General features: G+C 45.6%; 2 protein-coding genes across 3 annotated transcripts in view; one reads left to right on the plus strand and one right to left on the minus strand.

Annotated features, from left to right (window-relative positions):
- The window catches only part of LOC139060175 (serine-rich adhesin for platelets-like), an 841,896-nt gene extending 841,344 nt beyond the window's left edge, over positions 1 to 552 (minus strand). For both annotated transcript variants that reach the window (XM_070539104.1, XM_070539103.1), the window contains exon 1: positions 353 to 552. The gene's annotated coding sequence lies outside the window, so the exon portion shown is untranslated. The remainder of the gene's footprint in view (positions 1 to 352) is intronic.
- Positions 553 to 4,526: 3,974 nt separating this feature from the next.
- LOC139060176 (carcinine transporter-like) overlaps positions 4,527 to 22,577 on the plus strand; it is a 36,424-nt gene continuing 18,373 nt past the window's right edge. The window contains exons 1-6 of the mRNA XM_070539106.1: positions 4,527 to 5,188; positions 10,917 to 11,020; positions 13,114 to 13,268; positions 14,594 to 14,762; positions 16,109 to 16,235; positions 20,999 to 21,111. Coding sequence (XP_070395207.1) covers positions 4,787 to 5,188; positions 10,917 to 11,020; positions 13,114 to 13,268; positions 14,594 to 14,762; positions 16,109 to 16,235; positions 20,999 to 21,111 — 1,070 coding nt within the window. The 5' untranslated portion in view covers positions 4,527 to 4,786. The remainder of the gene's footprint in view (positions 5,189 to 10,916; positions 11,021 to 13,113; positions 13,269 to 14,593; positions 14,763 to 16,108; positions 16,236 to 20,998; positions 21,112 to 22,577) is intronic.

The raw sequence follows: 22,577 nt of genomic DNA on the forward strand, positions 1-22,577 counted from the left end.
AGCATTAGCGATGAATGATCGATCGGGAGGGCGCAGGTTCGACCGGATCGTTTGCCGCCCAGGCAGCCGAGACGACAGAGGCACTCGAAAAGCGATCTTCCTCGACGAAGCTGACACACCCGCGTGCGCTGCTATAGATGGAAAATTCCTCCGGTATGGCTTATTACGCGTGACGAGGGAAAGCCGATTTGTTTCTGTCACAAAATCTTAAAGAGAAATCCTATACTAGCGCGCTGCACGAGCAATACTTCTCGTCTTCTTCGATTTGTACCACCAGCCGCCTATTCTTTCTATCTCGCGCTGCAGCCTTTACGTCGTGTAACGAGCCAAATTAATAACGAAGATACATTACCACCGCTCCGGACGCAGTCACCGCGACGTTTCTTGCCGCTGCTTCGCCGTTCCCAACGAGGCCGAACTCTCCGACAACCATTCACCCCGAGGCACAATTTGGTTGGTTGTTCCGGCGTCGTTTCCTTCTGTCACATTGAACTTGACGCGAAACACTACGCACACGTCGGGCATGCCGCCCGACGTGTCGCGGATAAATCACTGCGGCCGTTTCCATTCCTTAAGCAGCGGCACCAACGGTCGGCAGCCGAACACATTAAATGGCCATAAAGTGAAGCCACGCCTTCTATCTTGTACAATTATTGCACCTAGGCTAAGGTGCAGTCAGGCGACCACAGCTCGGGAAAAATTCACACACCGTTGCGTACAAAGATGATAAGAAGGCACTTGCTGTCAAACTTTCGCGAGCAGAGCAGACGCAATGAACCACAACATTCCAGTGCCACTAGCAAAAAAAAAAAAGAAAGAAAAAAAACGATCAGTTATTAAGCGAACTGTGCCGTTCCAGGTACTACCCTTAGAATTGTTCTTGTGACACTTGCATTGTGCAGCCACGGTCAATCAGCAGTTGTCACTTGTTTTATTATTGTTGTGTATTGTAAGACCGTTGACTGTAAAGAAGTATGGAAAGCGCACGCGCATGGGACAAATTTCCGACGTGTGTTTCTGTACGCGATGTCACCGCATCAGCTCCTACCTTCGCTGTATGCCTAACCTGTAATGAAGGTTCACATTAACCGCACGGAATGTCTTTGCGCTTTTATTCATTTACTGCGTAAGCAGCGAGCGTGGCGCGTCATGAAAAAAATTTACGGTGTACAGTTTGGCTGGTTCCTGCAGCGGCCTGCTTTAGATCGCAACGACGTGGAGCCCGCTCTAAGATCGGACACATAGAAAGCCTGCCCGAGCCGTATTATCAACCGTTCACCATGAGGAATAGGATGCTACGCAACGCGTGATTCGTAAGATGGGTAAGATTCTTAAGATTCGGCTGCGTAGTAGGTCTTTACTCGCCTCAGAGCGCTGAAAGAGTGCTACCCCTAGCCGTTGTTGCAAGTGCAAGTAAGAGAAGCTTCGCAACTCTCACAACCTGACTTAGAGATTTATTACAGTTACGGCAGTCGCTAAGGCAAAGCCACTTAGGGCTCATGAAACTCATCCGTTCACTACAACTTTGAATTTAAACCATGAAGGAGTCCTTGACAGTGTCAGTGCCCCCCCCCCCCCCCCCCCGGCCTGAAATTTTTTTCTTGCTATCATGCACCGCTGACCAAAACAACCCCCGGAGTCGGAAATATTTCTGGTTTTGGTCTAGAATGTCTTTTTTTACGCTCGAAAAGAGATTTCGGCGCGAACATTGCGAACTCGGGCTGGATTTCGTGGCAATGCCCATGCGCCTGGAGTTACATAACGCAAGGAGCACCATCTGAGCACAAAGCTTCAAGGGCGTTTTGAGGGCGAGAGGGCTCGTCACGCCATCTTGTCAAGGTCGCGGAATCTACGGAGAGCATAGATTTCAATTTCGAAATTTTATGGATGTAAAGTTCTCATAAACATTTGACGCATGCCGCCCACCCAGCACATTTCGCGGGATAGAGGCGGTTCTTCTTCGCCGAGCCCAGACCGGCCAGCTTCTGTCACCAGCAAGGCTACACCTCATCAACCCGCACTCATACCCGAGCCCTACCCGGCGTGCCCCACACGGTCCGAGAAAGGACACTACGCTCCCTGGGCGGGAACCAACCTGCCACCCTGCAGGAGTGGCTCGACCCGCCATCGCACATCGGGCTCAAGGACTCACTCCAGCTTTGGAGTGCTTTTTTGGACTTTTTCAGGGACAAGGAAGGGCCTGGCCGCTTCTTTGCACAGCCGACCTCGGGACCACTCCACCTCGAGGAAGAAGAGAGCACTGGTCCCCCTCCCCCATAGATCACCCCTTTTCTGCTGCAAGGCTTGGCCTATTAAACGCAGAAACAAAGACGTATTAAAAAAATACATTTGACGCAAAAGGTGCATTGATTTTCTAAAGCCGTACATCGGACCATACAACGAGACAAGTCAGATCAACACACTATCAGACGAGATGACAAAGCACGCAGCGAGCTCCTATGAGCCAAAGCGGTGTGGCGGTTCATTTGTGCCATCATGTCACAGAAAAGAATATCAACATTTTTTTTTCACCTGCGTCAAAACATTCATGTTAAGACACTAAGGACAACAAAAGTAACTATGTTTTTATTTTTTCTACTTTGACTTTTATTCGCGAGGACACATTGAGCCTATTCAACTTGTTCTCGCTACCCGCGGGCTGCCAGAGCCAGCCAGAGCGCATGCGTTTTTCTCGTTGGTGTGATCGGCCGTTCACCGCACGACAACCTCCGTTGACGGCCAGCGCGATTATGGGAACGGGCCGGGCCGGCGGCCTTGTCAAAATATTTCTCGAAATGGATGATTTGTGATCTGTGAATCTGTGATTGATAACATGTTTATTTGCCTTGTGTGACGCATTATATACAGTGACTTTCGCTTAGAAACGTAGATTTATTGGAGACTCATACGTATATTTAAATATCTTGTTGCGAGGTTTTGCGTATACATGCAGTGAACTTTGTTTCCAGTGACAATTTTCGCCCCTTACCAAGCTGTGTCTTCGCATTTTTATATTCCACCCTACCTACGCATTTCAAATGTATATTTTGCAGAAATCCTGCTTTTTCTATGTGCTCTCTGTTGCGACCATAATTTCGGTGCAATTACTGACAATACACGACCGGTGACAGCTTCTCCTGCGCAATACATTGGAACGAAGGACAGCGTAATTGAGATTTTTTTCCTGGCCGTTCCATATGCACAAAAATGTAAACAAAGTTCTTAACTGACAAACTTTCATTAAAATATTGGTCCTAAACTCGTTAATTTCATGGCCTTTACGTTTTTCATATCAGCAGCATGCATTGCTTTGCGAGTTTCGAACTGATGTTGTTCTATTGTAGCAGTAGTATAAGCAGGGAAAATATCACACGAACTTTATAAAGTTCGTGTGATATGTTCGCTACTTATTCAACAAACAAAAAAACATCAAAGCACTGATGTCACTTATTTGTAGCACAAATTTTGGAACATACGAATATATCTTTTTATGAAAAAATACATATTCTACTTGTATCGACAGTGCGTAGCATTCAAGATTTCGTTTGCAGCATCTTTGGAAATGGGAATGTAGTTATTATTCATGCATTTCAGACATCGACAAATCCTATAAGAAGGAGGCCGAGCTGCAACGTGAGCCCTGCCCCCTGCCCCCTGGACGACATTTCTGGCTACGCCACTGAACAATTAGTATTCATGCATCTGCATTTTCAGCTTTTATTCCACCTTGCCGGGAAAATGAGCTTCATAGGAGGCCTACTACGAGTATTACAAGAAAGGTTACTTTGGTGGACAGCATGGTAAATTTAAGCTGCTATGAGCGCTTGAATACTGCTTCAGTGCATCCCCAAACAATGGGAGTGGACTTAAGTATGTGGAACTATTTTATGGATCGGAAGAGCCTTTGCATATCTTGCTGTAAGTTATGACCGGATCTGACCGCCTTACATCGTCGCTTCTAGGCGTCGGGCAGTGCGAATATGCACGGGCAAATTTATTTACCATTTGGTCCGCACGATCGTTTCACAAGCGCGGTTCGTATGACGACCCCTATAGCATTGTCCTGCCGTCGCTGACGCGTCGTATTTTCATCTCCCGGCGGCAAACGAACGGAGCAGGTGTTGGAGCAGATCCCTCCCTCTCGGCTACTCTCAGAGCTCATACAGTCCCTGCTCGCTCCTACAGCGCCTTTTAATCGCATTAATATTCCAAAATAGGCCTCCACGGTGTTGGAGGGCCCACCGACTTGGCCGCGAACAAGCTTGCGTAAGACCACATCGTCGTAGCGCTCCTGCTGCCCATTCGGCCTAAGCGGGTGCTGTTATTTGAAGCTGCGCATACTACGCGACCGGCATGGTGAGGGGAACTGTCGACGACGGCGTCGGCAGGAAATGTGAGAGGAACAAAATAAAGGCTGACATAACGCCCGGCCGCGTGCCAGACGCACGACTCTCTTCCCCTCGCCTCTCAGCTACGCCGCGCTTGCCGCAAGCATCGAGTACAAGGTTTTTTTTTTTGCCTGCTCTCTGTCAGCCTTCGTAGTCCTCGCTAGGCCGGCTGCAGCCAGCGATAGCAGCGTCAGCAAGCGCGCGGAGAAACGCGGGAGGAACAGGGACTCTGTTAAGCTCGGCTCCACCACCATGTTTCGATAAGTGCTGTCACCAAACCCAGCTCGTGCGTCCGTCGTCGGGTTACTTGTTGTTCGCCGGAGAGGGGCACGCCCCTGCGCGAGTTAAAAGAAGCGCTAGCGTCGCCGTGCGTCTCGGAGTCAAGAAAGAGCTCGAATATGGAGTTCGAAGACGTGATCGAAGAGCTCGGAGGCTTCGGTAAGTTCCAGAAGTTCCTCTTGTGGGCCTTCCTACTGCCTTCGCAGGTACTGTTTCCTTTCTTCTCGATGAACCTGATATTTCTGTTGTCCGAGCCCGATCATCAGTGCGTGGTGCCGCAACTGGACACCCTGGGCCTGAACGAATCTCGCGCCCAAGAGATTCGCAAGCTGCTCGTGAGCGACGACGAGTGTGCGGTGCAGCCGATGCGGGACTTCAACTCGACACGCTTGGTGACCGCAGTAGGGTTCGAGGCGACGTCGTGGAACGCGTCGTGGTTCGTGAACGATAGTGCGCCCAGGCAGCCCTGCGAGCTGTTTCGTTACGATGACCTGCACTACGAAGAGACTGTGCCCACCGAGGTAAAACTGTGATCATCTCATTCGCGAGATTGTTAAGTTCGTTTCACCGACCCGTAATGTCGGGCGTCTTGATCAGTTGGTCCTATTTGCTACCAGTATTATTCTGAGACTCCTTTTCACGTTGACTTGACAATACCCGGAAAAGGCGCCCGTGATTAAGTGATAGTCATGAATCCTCCTTTTCTCTTTTTTTTTCTTTTTCGCTCTATAATTCCTCTCTTCTACATCTACATATCCCTAACCATGCTTTAGTTGCTACATGTTCAAGCATCCGTGTACCTATATTTATGTGCACGTTAAAGAACCCCTGGTGGTCCAAATTAGCCCGGAGTCACCCACTACGGCGTGCATCATAATCAAATCATGATTTGAGCACGTAAAAGCCTATAATTTAACGCATTTTAGTCACTATATCTCCGAGGCCCTTCTATATACACGCTGTACTGTATCACGCGCAGAAATCTAGCATCCCGTTTAATCTGCAGCTTCACTGAGGATGCTTAATATAAACGTAATGCAAAAGCGTTTTTCGCTTTCGGGCACATATAGATAATTTAACCGGTTTTAAGCTAGTTCTAGTTATATTTATACAGTGCTTTTTTTTATTTATTCCCCAGATATATCCCTATTATGTCAAAATGCACCTTGGTGCTTAAGCTCTCTCACTGCCTATAGCCTTCTCTCTCCACATAAAATACATATATATGTATACTTCGCTGCCTATGGGTCACTGACACAGAACATGACATCCATTTGCTCATGCCTGCTTTCTAGGGCTACAGCCGCTGTGATAGGGGGGCAGTTGCGGACGATGACCCTGCGCTCGGCATCCCTATTTTTAACAGGCCCTTTGAGCAGCGCTGTCCTTTTTTGAGCGTTCATTCTTAACGTAAATGATACGCCGGAGGACTGTCAAGCGCGCTCAAGTTGACATTTGATAATTTGTGGCAACGTGATTAGAGTGCAATTTAAAAAAGTCCTATGTGAGGCGACACACGATCCTCAACTCAAATACCTAACACACACTTTGGAAAGTATTTGAGACTCACTGTTTCCCAAGGCGATGTCGTCCTATATGCTGGAAATGTGGAATGCTCGAACCAACCCGAAGTGATATATTCTATAAGTAGAGTCCTCAATTATCGAACCGAATACCGAATAGTTTTATTCTACCACTATAACCTGAAAAACGAACACACAAGGTATCTGTAACAATTATCTTTATTTATTTTATTCAACACACGGAATGCTACATATAAGAGTTCGTTAACTTCTTAACGGCCCTGTCATACGGAGAATTTAATGTCATTTCCAACGAATAACATTCGCTCACAATTTCATTTGTTTGCTGTCAGACGGTAAAACGGGATAACATTCGTTGAAAACGACGTTTCCAACGATAGATATATTCGTATTTGGAACAGCATATAAACGTTATATAGTCGAAAGGACAATTTTATTAGAAGACCAAAAGCGGTCTACAATAAGTCTATAAATAATCTATAACTTGTCTACATGTATTTGTTTAAAAGTTGTGTGTAACTCCGACGTGCATTTTCCGACGCGGAGCTTTCGAGCTGCGAAGTGTTCAGCGACCAGATGCTCAGCGATACAACAACGCAATTCCATGCACCGTCGTACAGCGCACTTCTGTTTGTTCATGTGCTTTGTGTTGTTGTTCTTCTTCTTGTTGTTTTAGCTGCAATTCTGAAGCAGCGCACTCCGCAAGAGTCAAGCTTCCCACATTGGCGCAGTTAATAAACAACAACAATTTCACCTATACTCGTTTCGCGTGCCTTCTAGCTTTCTTTTTCAACGTGCCCGTTTAAGTTTGCGACCAAAATATTATTATACTTTGTCCCATGCTCGCTTGTGAAACTGAAAGCATACGGATGGTGCGGCGCATTGAAGCCAAGTTGCAACAGGCAATTAATTCCGAGTGTCTACGGCAATGGCGCCGATCAAGGTCAGCAAGCGTGTCCTTCGGGCGTAACACTTCTTTCCTTTACCTTTGGTTATGCGGCCTGCAAGGGGCGTAGAGGCACTTCAGTCTTCATATGGGTAGCGTTAGCTGAATGCGCACTAAGTAGAACGACTTGATCGCGCTGACGGGAAAGGAAGCTGCTCTCTCTGTTCGCGATTCCGAGAAGTCTTAACTCGTCCCTTATGTGACGTCAGCTGTTTGTACGCTCGCCTCACTAGAAGGAAGCTACGGGCAGATAAAGCGACGAAATGGGGCAGTGGGTGTCATTTCGCATAATTTGCTCTTTTCTTTAGGCGCAGAGAGGGCGCTTTTTTTTTTTTTTGCTCGGTGAAAGCTTTCCTCAAGAAAATTTATCATACTTTATGCAGTGCACGTCTGCTCAGACGTACATCATCAGGGCGGAAATGGTAAGATATACGTCGAGCGAAAAAGACCACGAGTGGCAGCTACAGGAGCAGGGGGTGGAGGTTGTTGAAGAGCTGCAATCTTGTTTTGTTTTCTTTTGGCAACTATGCTTACAAAGTACACATTTCAGAGGTTGCCGGAAATGAGTAACACGTATTTTTGAACCCAGAGGACATAGATTCATGATAACGCGATGTTTAACAGTTATCTTTCGACGATTTTGATTTTGTTTTTTAAAGATTATAATGGGCGTAAACAAAATTCTTGCACCTTCTATCATGATACTCGCAAAAATATCGATTTAAATGGACTTTGCGCAAATAATGTGAATCGCAGCGCTCCAGATGTTCAAGCAAAGAGTTTAAAGCAATTCTGTAAAGCAGCGCACTAAAGAAAAGAAGGCTTATTTTTTGCAGCGACACAATGTCCGCCAGCAGAATATCGCAAATAAGAATGGACGAACTCTTTCAGTAACTAAAGTTCATAGGTTAATTTTCACTTGCTGACTACAAAGAAACCTGTTGTAATTGCGGAATGGAAGCCATGGAGTCAGTGCTGAAGGCACGGGAAACGGAAATATATATATATATATATATATATATATATATATATATATATATATATATATATATATATATATATATGTGTGTGTGTGTGTGTGTGTGTGTGTGTGTGGCACCAATTTTAAAGCAACCACCAGCAAAGTATGGCGCAATTAATTGTCCTTCCGGTTGTTATTTTACGCTAGGAGAATGCCAGCAAACTTTAGAGCAGGAAAAAATCGAGAGGCAGACATAGACAAAGAGACAGGAAGGTCTCTTTGTCTATGTCTGCCTCTCGATTTTTTCCTGCTCTAAAGTTTGCTGGCATTCTCCTAGCATAACCATGTACCAACTAGCCCAACAAGCCACTCTCATGAAAGTTATTTTACGCGTTCTTCTGTGAGCAAACCTTCTCTTCCCCATTCATTCACATTCCAAATATCATCACGGCCAGATAAAACGATGCGAATTATCAATGTATTTTATTTCGCGCCGCATCGCTCAGTCGTTCACGCGTGCTTATCTTTTCGCGTAGTTTCTGCTCTTTTATTTCTTTATTTCCTGGGTCTTTTTCGAGGGCGAGCATCTCTGCGGGAATGCCACCGCATGCCTGTATTCTTATAATTGTAGTCACAATGGCTGGGTTCAAGCACGTGGCCTCAAGCCGAATCTCACTACAGAGTTTTACTGAATTTTCCGCACGATGCGGGGCACAGCACGTTCTCGTATAATGTTTCTTATCTCACAAATCAATAATACCCGAATAATGACGTGAAAAAAAGACATTGATTGGGTGGACGTCTCATTTTCCAGTTGTTTATTGCCATGCGGGTTTCCACACAACTACTGCGTCAATACACGAATACATTCGTAGCGTAATGTCATGCCCATTGCCATCAAAAAAAAAAACATTACACACTCCACCATCAAATGCACATTTGGTAGAAATAACGCTTTCAATTCTGAGACTTTCGCACACTCCATGGCACTTCAAAAGGATCTTTCAGATACTATTGTTTTGATTACTAACCGACAGACTTCTTTTGTACAGGTCAGAAAAAAAAGTAACAATGTACAGCAACTTCTTTAAAACATGTAATTGATTACCTTTAGGAAATTACATCAACGCAATGGTAATTGAACAATTACTAAAAAAGTAATATATTACTTTGACATTACTTTGAAACCTACTTTTAATGCCATTGCAGCAATGCAGTAAAAGCAACGAGCTGGACTAGCTCTTTCAATGCCTTCACTACAATCGTTCACACGTTGTTTGTGGTCACTAAAAACTGATTTTCAGAATTTTCTTCGATAATCCTCCCTGGTTTTCTTGAGAAAGCATCTTCAGCGGCTCTGAAAACTCGCTCGATGCTCATGCTGCAGAGAAGGGCATCAATAAATGGAATATGAGCCATCTAGCCAAACGTAGCTAAGTACTACAAAGGAAACGCATACAGGTTCCTCGAAGGAAAAGCTTTGCAGTTGAAGAAAACTTCGTCATGGTCCGGGACTTGAACCCGGGACCACCGCCATTCCAGGGCAGCCACTCTACAATCTGAGCTTCTCTCCACCTTGCAGGTTTCCACAGAACTATTACGTCAGGGAAGGACTTTGTTGTAAGGAACGAACACTTCGCTGACAAGATGAGATCTACTAATACACAGGCACGGTTATTTACGACGGGGCGTATCGATTCTCTTAACTGTACTGCATACGATTAGACAGGAGGCATCGAGGATTTCTTGTGGCCTTTTCAAAATTACTGAGAAGGAAGCGGCGCTTTGCTTGAGAATATGCAAAAGAAGGGTCTACCGCGTGCGTGCCTGCAACAACACCTTGTGTTCTCCGAAGGGTCAGTTAAAGCCCACAAATAAGCTTCACGTCTTCGTTTTTGCATACGTAAGAGAGACTTGTTTGGTGGGAGTGTTGCGAGACACCGCGGCAACGTTATAGGAGAAGCTCAGATGGAGCCATTTTCAGTCTCGATCACCAAGCCAAAGCCACCTGTTGCTGCAACAGATTACGAGTACAAGATTGTGCTTACTCATTGCCACAATGCCCAGTACCTCATTGTTGATGGGCTTAGGGAAGGCGCTCTTGGACCTTAAAAATCGTTCATAGGGGATTTTTTTAAACATCGGGGTCCGTAGTAGCTGTTCAGCCATGAACACACCTTTTTAATTTGTCGGCGAACATATGGCGGACCTCCTCCTGATGGTCTTTACTCGCTAGTCATTCTAGTCATTGCGACTTCGACGATTAATTGTAAAGGACGCCGTTCACGTTGCTTGAAAAGGTGGTTCAATGTGTAATGTGATTTATTATAAAGCAGCATATTATTCAGCGCTAAGAATACTTCTCGTATGTTAGAATCGCAAAACGAATTGTATACGAGCCACGTATATATTAAAGAGATAGAAATACAACTGTTCGAAGGCGATGAACTTCCATCTATATTAAAGGAGTAAACTGCACTAAGCGAAGAAGGCTGAAGCAGCAGATCCCACCGCCTACAAAGACGGTAACAGCGCATTAATACCGCTCCGTTCATGGCCCCAACTCTAACTTTGTGCGCGGTTTTCATTCCAAGCTCTACTTTGACGCCTTTTTCGTTGTCCTACGTGCATTAGAAGCCTTTAACTTGTCTAATCTCACGAGACGGCAGTGGTCAGATACTCAGATCTCACGAACCCCGAGTTGATCTGAATACGCACTGTCGTTAACATCCCCCCCCCCCCAAAAAAAAGTAAAGAAGTTAAAAGAACATATAACATTGCCTTCCTTAATTCTGCAGTGGGATTTGGTCTGTTCTCACGGTCACCTTCCAAGCCTCGTGTACTCTGTAGCGACCGCGGGAAGCGTCATTGGAACTGTCGTCATTGGTGCACTGGCTGACAAGTGAGTATTCTACGGTGCGATCAACATGCATTTCTCATTACGAATGCTCGTTTTATCGGTTGATTGCGTAAGATCTCTTTCGTTATTGGAAGCTTTATTACTCTCAAGGGCACTCCGGGCTGCCGACATTCTTTACTACTATCGCCTGTTGTCCATCTCCTGTCTCTTTCCTTTCCATTTCTTTTTTTTATTATTCAGAACGCAATGACAGGAAGAAAAATAAGGCACAGGTGTCCAAAACGTTCAATTCCTTAGCCTTAGTGTACGCTAATCGGATAATATTGCGTAAATAACACCTCCGGGAAGAAAAGAGACAGGCGGCCAAAACGTTAAATTCCGTAACGTCACTGCACGTTCATCGGATAATACCGTGTAAATAACACGTCCAGTGTATGGCACACTCGCATGGCTGCGTTTCGCAGCTGCCCAGAACACAGCACGGTATAGTCACAGTTTAAATAAATGGCCAGACTTGTAGCTATCTGGCGAACATAGACAAGGCAGATTTGCTGCTCGTCCGCGTTTGTCAACTCGCCGCCGCAGCGGCCTAGCCGAAAAGCTTAAACTCAGGCCACTACTCGTATAACGAATTGGCCTATACGTATAGCATTCTAGAGGCGAGCCGGTGACCGACTCTCTTCCTTACGGAATTATTCAATAAAAAAAAAATCACACCTAATATCCTCACCGCGACATATGGACGACTTCGAACGCATGCTTCTTTTATTCAAGCAAAACTTACAATTCCTTCTTCTCCTGGGTTTGGCGTGTCCTATCGGTCCATTTCTCGCCGTGTAAAACGAGCCGATCCCGGACACAGTGCCATAGCCCGCTGTCCGAATCTAGGCCCCAGTGACGGCCCCCTCTGGATAGGAGATGCAGATCGCGAAGGCTATGCATTTGCTGTCTGCATGCGGCGAAAGGGACATCGGAAGCCGGAAACACGTGATGGACGTGAGGTTTTGGAATCCCGAATAAGGTTCGATGAAAACTGCACAGATCTCGGAGGCAGTGTAATCCGCGGTAGCCTTGGTCACATGGTGGAGGTCTCCGCGTCTTGCCCGGCAGGCAAGTAAGCTGTTCGGTTATGCTGCAGAGCGCGGCGCAGGAGAGGATGAGTTGTATAGAATTTAACTAACCACTTTACAAAAAAACTTCGCTTTACATATATTCCCGTAAGTGCGTTGGATCTGCGTTTTTTTGTTGTTGTTGTTTTCATAACATTCTGGCAACGCATTCTGGGATTCCATAGGCGGACACTGGTGGATATCAAGTCTACAAGGGGAGTGAGCCGACTACAACTGTCACTGTCAATTCATTAGTGAGTCGTAATTCACTCTACGATAAACACTCTCATACGCATTATCGCCAACCGACTTGATCTACGGACGCATGGCACTTATGTGGTCCTGTTGAACGAGTCAAGAATTGTGAAACATAAATTAAGTGAAGTGCCTGATCCCAAAAGGCATTCTGCACTCACCAACAGACCCCAGTTTTCTCTCAAGTTCCGCGCTACTTGTAAAGCATGATTAGTGCAAAAGCAACAAGTCACAATGGTATGGTCTAGTCGCAACCGCTATTAAACAAACAAATAATGAAATCATGGGATACGTGGGGGAAGTTAAACTGTTAATTTTTTTAACTGAACTGTAGATGTAATAAGGAAAGAGGAACGTGTACAAAAAAATGAACTTGTCGCCGTTGAGAGCTGAACACACATCTTCCACCTTCTTCGTGTTGTGTTTTACCGTTAAGCTCGCGAGGCGACCATCCTACCACCAATCTTTTATGGTTTTTGTGGTGTGTGGACTAGATTAGCTCTGGGAGTGTTAACCAGCCGCCACCGCCCCCCCCCCCCCCCCATCGGCCATGGCGGCGGATGTGGAAGACGTGGCTCGACTCCCACTTCCGGCAACGAGTATTTTCGTCCACTTTCATTTTTTCTTTTCCTTGTAATTTCTACAATTCAAGTTTAAAAGGGAAAAACTTAGCTTCACTTTGCATTCCCCGGCTTCATTATCTCGTTGCTCCATGTGGTCGTAAATAAAAAAAAAAGTCAAGCCGCTAAGCTACTGTTATTCTTCTCGCAGGTATGGTCGTAAGCCAACCTTCTTCGCCATCGTGGCCCTGGCCGCGCTCTCGGGCTTCGGCGCCGTGCTGTCCACCAACTTCGCCATGTTCGTCGTCATGCGCTTCGTCAACGCCCTGCTGGACCCACAGATCGACCAGGTGCCTTACATCATCAGTGAGTCACATACGGTGCGTCCAGCTTTGCCGCGCTCTCGGCATCGCAATGAACTGTATAACTTGGCGCTCCTAAGGTTACGTGGACAAAGTCAGCTAAACCACTGTGCGAAATGGCAAACTACTATCTGGTGAGCGTTTCTATTAGGAAGTCCAAAATTTTGGTCGGCCTGCTGGAACTTGGTTTAGATACATAAAAGTATGCAAATAAACGTAAAGGCAACGAACAGGGATAGTCTGGAGCGATGACACTACGAACGTAAGCTAATATCGCGGGGTTTAACTTCGCGAAACTGCACAGGAGGTTACCAGAAACGATGTAGTAGATCATTCTGAGCACACGACTCTCTTTAACGTGCACCCAAATCTAAGCGCACGAGCGTTCTTGCATTTCGCTTCCATCTAGATTCGGCCGCCATCGCTAGAAGTCGAACCCGCGACGTCGTGCTCAGAAGCAGAACGCAATAGCCACTGAGCTATCACGGCGACTCACTAGAAATATTCATGCAATATGCTCTCGGCATCTGACGATGTACTCTTACAGTAATATTGCTGCTAAAGTGCTTTACTTCGTTTTTCTACACTATATGTGTTACATCGTAAGTCGGACACTGCGCTTGACGCAGGCGAGGCAGACACACGCTGACAAGCTGGAAGAATGGGCGTTTATTTGCAGTGTACGTCGGAATATAAAGACAGGTTAAGGAAGGAGGGGAAGGGAAAGGAAGTAAGAAAACATAAGATAGGCAACCAGATTGGCACGTGTCGCTGTAGACTTCAACTGAGAAATGATAAATACACTGCAGTTATAACAATATGCAAGTAAAAATATCAAGGATAATACAAAGAAAGAAAGTACAGAGAAAATGAAATCAGTTGTGTTTAATTACTGTGCGCCATATATGAAAAGGAAGGACAACAGAAACGATCTGGCACACGAAGAGGATCATGACGACCGCTTCGCGTTATCAGGTAATTGAGGTCCCTGGTTCGGTGAGCCGCAGCAACGCCTCTAATAACGGTTCATTCCTAGGTTCGTTAAGAAACGTCTCCAAGCACATGCCTGAGGGGCATGTGAAGCACTACAGGGCAGAGCTTTGCCTTTGCACACTAAAGACAATGAAGTCATAAAGAAGGTGCATTATGACCTTTCTGCAACAAGAAAAGCTAGAAGCGTGGTTCTCGTCCGGCAAGTGCATTCCATGTAAAATTTTCCCCGAGGAAATCGGCCCCCTGCAACTCATTTCGTTATACGGGGTTATTGCAGCACTTTTACCGAATACTTCGTTGTACCGAGTTTCTTGCCCTTCCGCCCTCTCCGCGCAGTACTGGAGCTGGTGGGAGCTAAGCAGCGCACCCTGACGTTGGGCGTGGCGTGCATGGGCTGGACGCTGGGCATGTGCTTGCTGCCGCTGGTGGCCTACCTGAGCCGCACCTGGGTGCTGCTGGCAACAGTGTGCGCCTCGTGCGCGGTGCCTCTCTTCTGCTACATCAGGTGAGCGACCGCGCACTGCGGGCGCCGTAAGAGTCCGGCAGTTCAATGACCGGTGGAGCGCGTGCGCCTATCTACTGGGCACGCGCGAAGGTTAGCCACAATGACAGGAGCCACGAAATGAACGGAATTTTCTTTGTTTCACGACGACAGGGTGCTGTTTCCAGGAGTCAGCTAATCGGGAGCTGGGCGATGTGAACGCACGCGCCCTTCTTTGCAAGTGCGTTGTTAACTTAATTTCTAGCACCAGAGGACCAACCCGTATAGCTTCCAACTTCAGCGCCACAACATTGCAAAGCAGAGTAGAGAAGGCGAGACGACAACTATCAAATCATAGACAAATGTTGGTGCTGAGAGGAAACAAATAACAAGAATGAAATTGGGTATGAAATGCCGGTGAAAATAATTTTTGCGAAGCCATTGGTTTATGTGAAACAGCAAAACCTACCTCGTCAGATAGCGCTATATTTGTTCATTTCATTGATTGCTCATTGTGGGAGCAATACTCAAACAGGCTTCTAGAGCATTCCCATCGATTCTCTATCGTTGAGTTTACGCTTCTTAAGCAACCATTTTTCTCGCACTTGAATCATTTCAACTCCCTTTTGTACGAATGAAGGTCAGGTCACACTCCGTGCATTGCCACGTTACTATGTGCTGTTCTTCGAGGTACTTTCCACTTTCCCGCAGCCTTACGCTACAAAAATAAGAAACTGCCAACTGTATTTCGTAACGAAGCCGTATACAGAATCACGGAACATGTGCGCGACTGCAATAGGATCCTTTACGCAGGCACAAGACTTGTAAGCTGCACTGCCTGGGTTTAAAATTAACTAGGGACTCCTCTCAGCAGAAAGCCTGCGCACTTGGTTGTGTAACATCGTGGTACTTGATACGAATAAGTATTATTAGCAAGTGCGGCATCACGAAGGTGTTGTTTAAGGCATATTTGCTTGTTTATACCTGTTGCAACGTCAACAGCAATTTTTAGCAGGATGAGAGATAGATATTATCATCAAAAGTGCCATCAAATGAAACGAAAGGCTGAATAAAAGCCACAACGCACGATTTAGGTAATGCAACAAGAACGCGACAATTGCCACTGCTCCCTTGCAGTCGTTTCTATTTATGTGACACTCGGTACAACAACCCTGAAGTCATGGGCTTAAGCGTGCATTCCTCGTATCACCTTAGGGACGTTCACTCAACACCAAGTCGGCCACGACTCCCTATGACCTCCCCTTCTTATGGCTTGTATAGCAGCTTCCCTCACGCAGGCTACACTCAAAACAGCTTCGCCTGCAGCCTTCCAGCCTCCGTCATTGACGGACCTCGCGTGTTCGTTGTAGGGTCATCCCCGAATCTCCGCGGTGGCTCTTGTCGCAGGACCGGCTCCCCGAGGCGTCGGCCGTTCTGCGCCGCATTGCCTTCCGGAACGGAGTCGAGCCCCCGAGTGACCTCGACCTGAAGCTCAAGGTGAGAGTTGATTCAAACTCCACCTACATATGCGCGCTTATGTCAAAAAGAAGAAAAAGAAAGGCTGTTTACAAAGGACTGCCTATTATCGTCAACTAGAGCGAATAGCCGAGCGCTCATGGAAAGCTGTTCGGTTTATCAAAGCAATGACGCGTTTGACGGCGTAGGATCGCTGCAGTGAGCACATCTGTGGCAAGTTTGTTGTTTCATTGCTTAGTTCTGTAAAAGTCAGAGTCGTTAACTAGCACATATAAAGGGATTGTATAGGTGGACACTTGCGTCCCAAAGAGCTACAATGGTCGGCGTTCGGTGACAAACGCGCCCAGCAATCAGTTGGAAAGAGCACGAGCACGCGCCCTTTCCTTCGGCACCTCTGAATCAGCGGTGTAAGTGCAACCACCGACGACGAAAACAAGCTAAAGTGAAAGCTAAACCTAAAGAGTCAAAGAAAGCTATTTGCTTAAAAATACAGGCTACTCGGCGCCTACACCATATATGCTGTTCAGCGGTGTAGCGCTGTCTCCGTTGCACACCTGACATTCCGGACATTCAGGGGTTGAAGTTCCGAATCAAAACTTCAGCAGCAAACGAAACAGACATGTCCGTTTACATGGACATGTAACAGACATGGACGTTTACAGAATCTTTCCTCACCCGACCCCCCCCCCCTCCCTCCTCTGGATGACAAGCACGAGAGTGCTTTTCATTCCCGGGGACGCTGAAACTAACGACACACCAAAGATACTTCCTTACAAAGACCGTGGCCAGCCTGCCTGTCGCAGGCAACGTAGCCCATATACTTTTCACAAGGTGTGTACGTACATTATTGTCGCACGTACGTTCTTTTGCTTCCCGCCGGAAGTTGCTTTTCTTTCCACCAGGTTTCGTGTTACGAGTTCGTTATCAAATTATTGGCAGGTGCAAGACGTGCCACTTGATCCAATTTTTTTTCAATATTGTCACTGATTCTATAGAAGAAAGAAAGAAAGAAAGAAAGAAAGAAAGAAAGAAAGAAAGAAAGAAAGAAAGAAAGAAATAAAGAAAGAAAGAAAGAAAGAAAGAAAGAAAGAAAGAAAGAAAGAAAGAAAGAAAGAAAGAAAGAAAGAAAGAAAGAAAGAAAGAAAGAAAGAAAGAAAGAAAGAAAGGCAAGGAGGTGAACCAGTCTTTGTCCACATTGCTACTCTACGCGTTGGGAGATGGACGGGGGAGAGATATAAAGAGACATCGAGAAGCCAAGAGTCTTGATCCCACTTTCGGATGCACTAAGCCAAATCCAGCGTATCTAAAGTCGGCAACTCAAGTTTGTCGCCATCGGGTACTATGGAAGAGCTCGAGTGGCTTTCTGAGCTAATGAGCTGTGAAGCTAGGCTCCCAAGACATTTGCTTCTGTAAATGGCCGATTGTCATATATAGTTGTGCAAGGCATACTGCTGAGTCTGGAGTAGTTTATCAAAGTGAGAGCAGTGGCACAAGAGATGATCGATGGTCTCTTCACTCTTGCACTTACAGCACACGGCATCATATTGCGCGTGCGACGTGAATAGCCTTGTACGCTCTCGAACGTACGCGAGCACAAGTGATCATTCTGCATGGAATGTATGGTGATACAGGTACAAATAGTCGACGAACTTGACCCGTCAGTTCAGAATTTGACGACCATGCTCGCCTCTATGTTATGGTTCAAGCGTTGCTTGTTTTGCTTGGCACAAGGTCGCCCAATAAAGATTTAGTTTCTTAACCCACAGTTTTGGCAGTGTATGGTTCATCACTGTGTAGTATACAGTGAATGCTTGGGCTCGTGCCAGCCGATGACCAGGGAGAGTTGGCTGCATGTTCCAGAGAAGAGAAGCGGTCACGCCCATTGGGCGCTAGTCACACAGGCGCTAGTCACCCATCCGAGAAGCTTCCATTGAATTCGTATCGAGAGGAGGCGATCATAGGTGGACAACGAGGGATACCTTGTTCTAATTATTTTTCCTAGTTGGCTGAAGTGATTCACAGCTTTCGCCTTACTGCAGGGAGTTAGTGAGGTGAAGTGCAGGGGTGCGGCAATATCTGAGACGATTTTAATCCTTCTGCATCCAATAAAGCATTCCATTTCGTTTGATATTTACTTGTGGCCGAAAGTAAGGGTTACTTCAATTGTCTGGTCCTACCTGCCATGTAAAAGACACATGCTCGTATACCACTAGTGATTTTAAGTGTCCTTTGTAAGCCAACCTCCGGCGTATCATTTTTCGCTCAGTTACTAGCCGCCAAGTTCAACGAACATGGAATAAAATGCAACGTATTTAAGGGAATACGTTCATTTCAGTAATAGAAAATATAAAAAAATATATATATTTGGCATGAAAGTGTAAGTTCGAATATCCTGAGTCACTTCTATTTGAAGATGTTCCTGTTAATACAGCCATATTTTTTGGCCATTGCAATATAACGTCAAGCGACTAGCACTTCCATGAATTATAGACCACGAATGTATATTGTACGCTCGCGCGGGACGAAAAGTGATTACTAGAATGCGTACGCCCACGTCCGGTTATGTATCTTGCTCCAATACATAAGGCGACACAGGGCAGGTACCAACACCTGAAGCATGAAACTGAGCGCGTTTACGCTTTTTGACAGCTTGTGTAATATATAGCACTGGCCCGGCAGGAAACAGATGGCAAGAGAGGTAACATAGTGTAACATCTCTGTGACATACCTAAACACCGCGATATCTCATGACTGATCCCCTCTGAGAGCTAAAGAGGTCAAAGCGCTGCATGACGAGAGCTTCTAACTTTTCTCGTGAACTGAAAACTATACAACAGACTAGCAGACACAAATCATAATACTATCGTGAAATTACACATCTGAACAATAATTCCTCCTATATGAGCACAAACTGTATCACGTTATCTCGCCCACTATAGCTGCGTTTAGAGATACATTTTCCTGGGGAAATCATAGCAATTCGATTATATCCTTGAGGCGGCGTTCGCGAAGAGTGACACGCGACGTGTCATTCGGATCTGTTAATGTCTTTACGTGCCTGCAGGCCCCTTTAAGCACAATTATCCCTCCGAATAAAATACTAATTTGATCGTCAAAGGTTCGGCACCAGTTGCACTCCTGTAACACGTGAATGCGAAAGTCTGCTGCACACTTGGCAATGCACCGTCAGTTCGGATTCATATCGGCTCGTTTCCGACGCTTAGCTGCGGCTTCGCGCGCTCGCATAGCGAGGTCAAACGCGCGCCAAGGACGTTTCCCTTCCCCTTGACGATGCATCCTATCAGCAGGGGACTGAAACGCACGCTGTTCTGTGCGTTGTATTGGTGATTTCAGTGAATGCACGAACTGTTCGCTTCACTTTGCTGAGCGCTTGTAGCCTCAGCCGTACGGGGTATGAGCCATTGAGAAAATCACGTCCTTCCCCCCCTCCCCCTTTTTTTTTTGTACCACTCGACTAGTCGCCGCGTTTCTGTACGTTCTACGCGCGATTCCAATGACTGTTTGTAATGTACGCGTCACTTTGCTGAGGGCTTGTAGCGTCTGCTTTACGACAGGGATCAGCCATTGCATTTATTGCTTGTTTAGCGGAAGTATGAGCCATTGCTGGTGATGATAGTTTTTGTACCAATGGACCAGACGACGTGTTTTTTAAAGCCATCGGGGATATGAGCCACTTAAGGCTTTCGCCTTAACAATTGCAGTCAAACATTTCGTGAAGAACAAGTCGGTATCACATATGCTCTCTCTCTCTCTAAAGTCGAGATTCCTTCTCGACTCTACAAAGTGAGGAACAACGTCGTACTTTGCCTGACATGGCTCCTCTGCCTCAATAATGTCCCTTGGGGTTAGCTGATCTAACCTTTTTGTAAGCACAGCATTCACAGCGCCCACAGCACCCACTTGAAGGCAATAAAGTAGAGACGTGTTTCTCAAATTATTTCTTATGGAATGACGATAGCTAAGAATATTTATTAAAGCCAATGAACCTTTGCCGATTAGATTGGAGTTAAGAAGCGTTAAGATTCAGAATTATGTTAATAATGATCAGGACCCCTGCATAATGACCCCTGATAATGACCTAATAATAATGGCCCCTGCATAACGACTAACACATCGTTGCCGAAATTTGTAACCCTTGTAGAAGAACTGTCGCGCAATAATTAGGTTATGCTAGCCGGAAATAACACACCACTCACGTCGTTCTACAAGATAAAATCTGTATAAGCATTGTATTTGCCTATGCAATTTCATCCCTTTTTTGCCAAATGCACTGTATTATTCATGTTTTATTTCCTGCCATACGTGTATACCTGCTTCATGTCGATTGCAAATATCATTGTTGAAATTATGTAAACCTGTTTTATCGCTATTTGTGCGTATATAATATATGCCAACCTGTAAAAATCCTACTGGGATTGACAGTATCTGAAATAGAGAAATAAATAAATAAAGCTCGTTACGAACTTCTCTTAATTGATGGAGAAAGTGGTTCGCTCACTGCGATATGCTTAGACCCAAAGTGCGGTGGTGAAAAATTTACTAGCTGGTAAAATTTTAAACTTCGTATTCGTGTTTCCAAAGCAGGTATTATACTTCTATTATGCGAATATTTCATCAGACTAGTTGTTTCTATTGTTTTTTTTTTACACTGTGTATTATATTCCGTTTGTCCGAATCCTTTCTGCGTGTATGCTCGACCAGATGAATTTCATTATTTATTCACTTCACAATCGTTTGTGCTACTATTTTTTTTTATCTTTCAGAAAGTTCAGCAAAGCATAACTGCCGAAGAGGAATCGGAGAAATCAGGCTCCATGCTGGACTTGGTTATCAAGCCGAAGATACGGAAAAACTTGCTGATACTCACGTTGATATGGTAAGTCTTACTTGTACTACTTCTCTTCCAAACTTAGTTCAAGTAATTACGTTTCACACCGTCGTATCGTTTTACCAAATGCAATCGAAAGCAATGATCTTTGCTCTCAACATGGTTATTCAATTGCTTTATGCTGTTGGTGTGAACACAACGAACCTGTACAAAATCGTCTAGATTTGCTGTAGTGCAGATGCCTCTCTGCTGTCAATGTAGCAATACACGAGCCAATATGCAAAGGTTCAGACCTGGGAAACCTTAACAACGTGCAATCTCTTTAGGAAAAGTAGTTTTTGGCACGTCACTTTGGCTAAAACCGAAAACAAAAGTGCATTGTTGCATCTGCCCCGAAGCGACATCTTCGCTGGCGCAGTCTTTAGTACGCAAGAATCCAGCAACTCCTTCTGCCGAGGTCGCGTTCTGACACCGAAGCGAAGTATTATGCGTACGTGTCGACTGTCAAGGCTAGGACATTGTTTAGCGACAACGGTCGCGTCACATTTGGTTTGCTGCTATCGGTGAACAATGGACCTCGTGAGATATCTGAATGTGAGTCTGGGCTATCTTCATTACAATGAGAGAGAGAGCTGAGGATCTATCCTGGGTGCAAAGGCAACCGACACCACCACCGGGGTCTGTGACAGCCAAAGGCATTTATTTTCGCGTTTCAATGGTGAATTTCGCGGTCAATGAAATGAAAGTAAAGTAGAACCACAGCTGTGCAATGCGACTCCATAAAGAATAATTCTATTTGTGTTTCCCGTCCTGCATGCACACTTTTGGTCTCCGGGAAGTAATGAACAACTAAATTTATAAATTATTATGTAACTAATTATGCAGTAATAAATATTAAGCAGCCTATTTACTTCACTGTGAATTTCGTCGCTAGCATTGATTCTTCTCCGTGCTCAGCAATTCGGTACCTACGGACATACGTAGGTTTTCCAGTGTACCAACACAATCAATCAACCAAGCAACCAACCTATCAATGGTAAATGCAATTTCGTAATGTATTCCAAGTATATCTCTTCTGCCAATTCATACATTCTCACTGACATTCTGAAGTCAGCCTGAATGTGCTATCGGAGTTTGTTTGTTTGTTTGTTTGTTTGTTTGTTTGTTTGTTTTGTACTGAAGGCACTTGGCAGTGGGCATGGTGCCAGTGGATGAGAAGAAGACGACGTGAAGTGCTTGCTTCCCCGTTACGATATAGCGCCGATCTGTTTAAGCCTAGCGCTACAACCTATAACTAGGGACCTTTCTGCTAGGCGAACACCCCCGTTGCATTTGGTGGAGGTGCTGGGTAAGGAGGTACGGGTAAAAGGCCGTCATTTAGAATTCTCCAAACTGATGACTGGGAAATTGGTACCTGGACGACCATGTCCCGCACGCTAGCATGAGTGTTTGAGGCCATTCATGCTATAGAACATCCGTGCGTAGGCTAGGGCTCAAAGATGGAGTCCTCCGCC

Source organism: Dermacentor albipictus, chromosome 5, assembly GCF_038994185.2.
Source record: "Dermacentor albipictus isolate Rhodes 1998 colony chromosome 5, USDA_Dalb.pri_finalv2, whole genome shotgun sequence".
Classification (NCBI taxonomy): Eukaryota; Metazoa; Arthropoda; class Arachnida; order Ixodida; family Ixodidae; genus Dermacentor; species Dermacentor albipictus.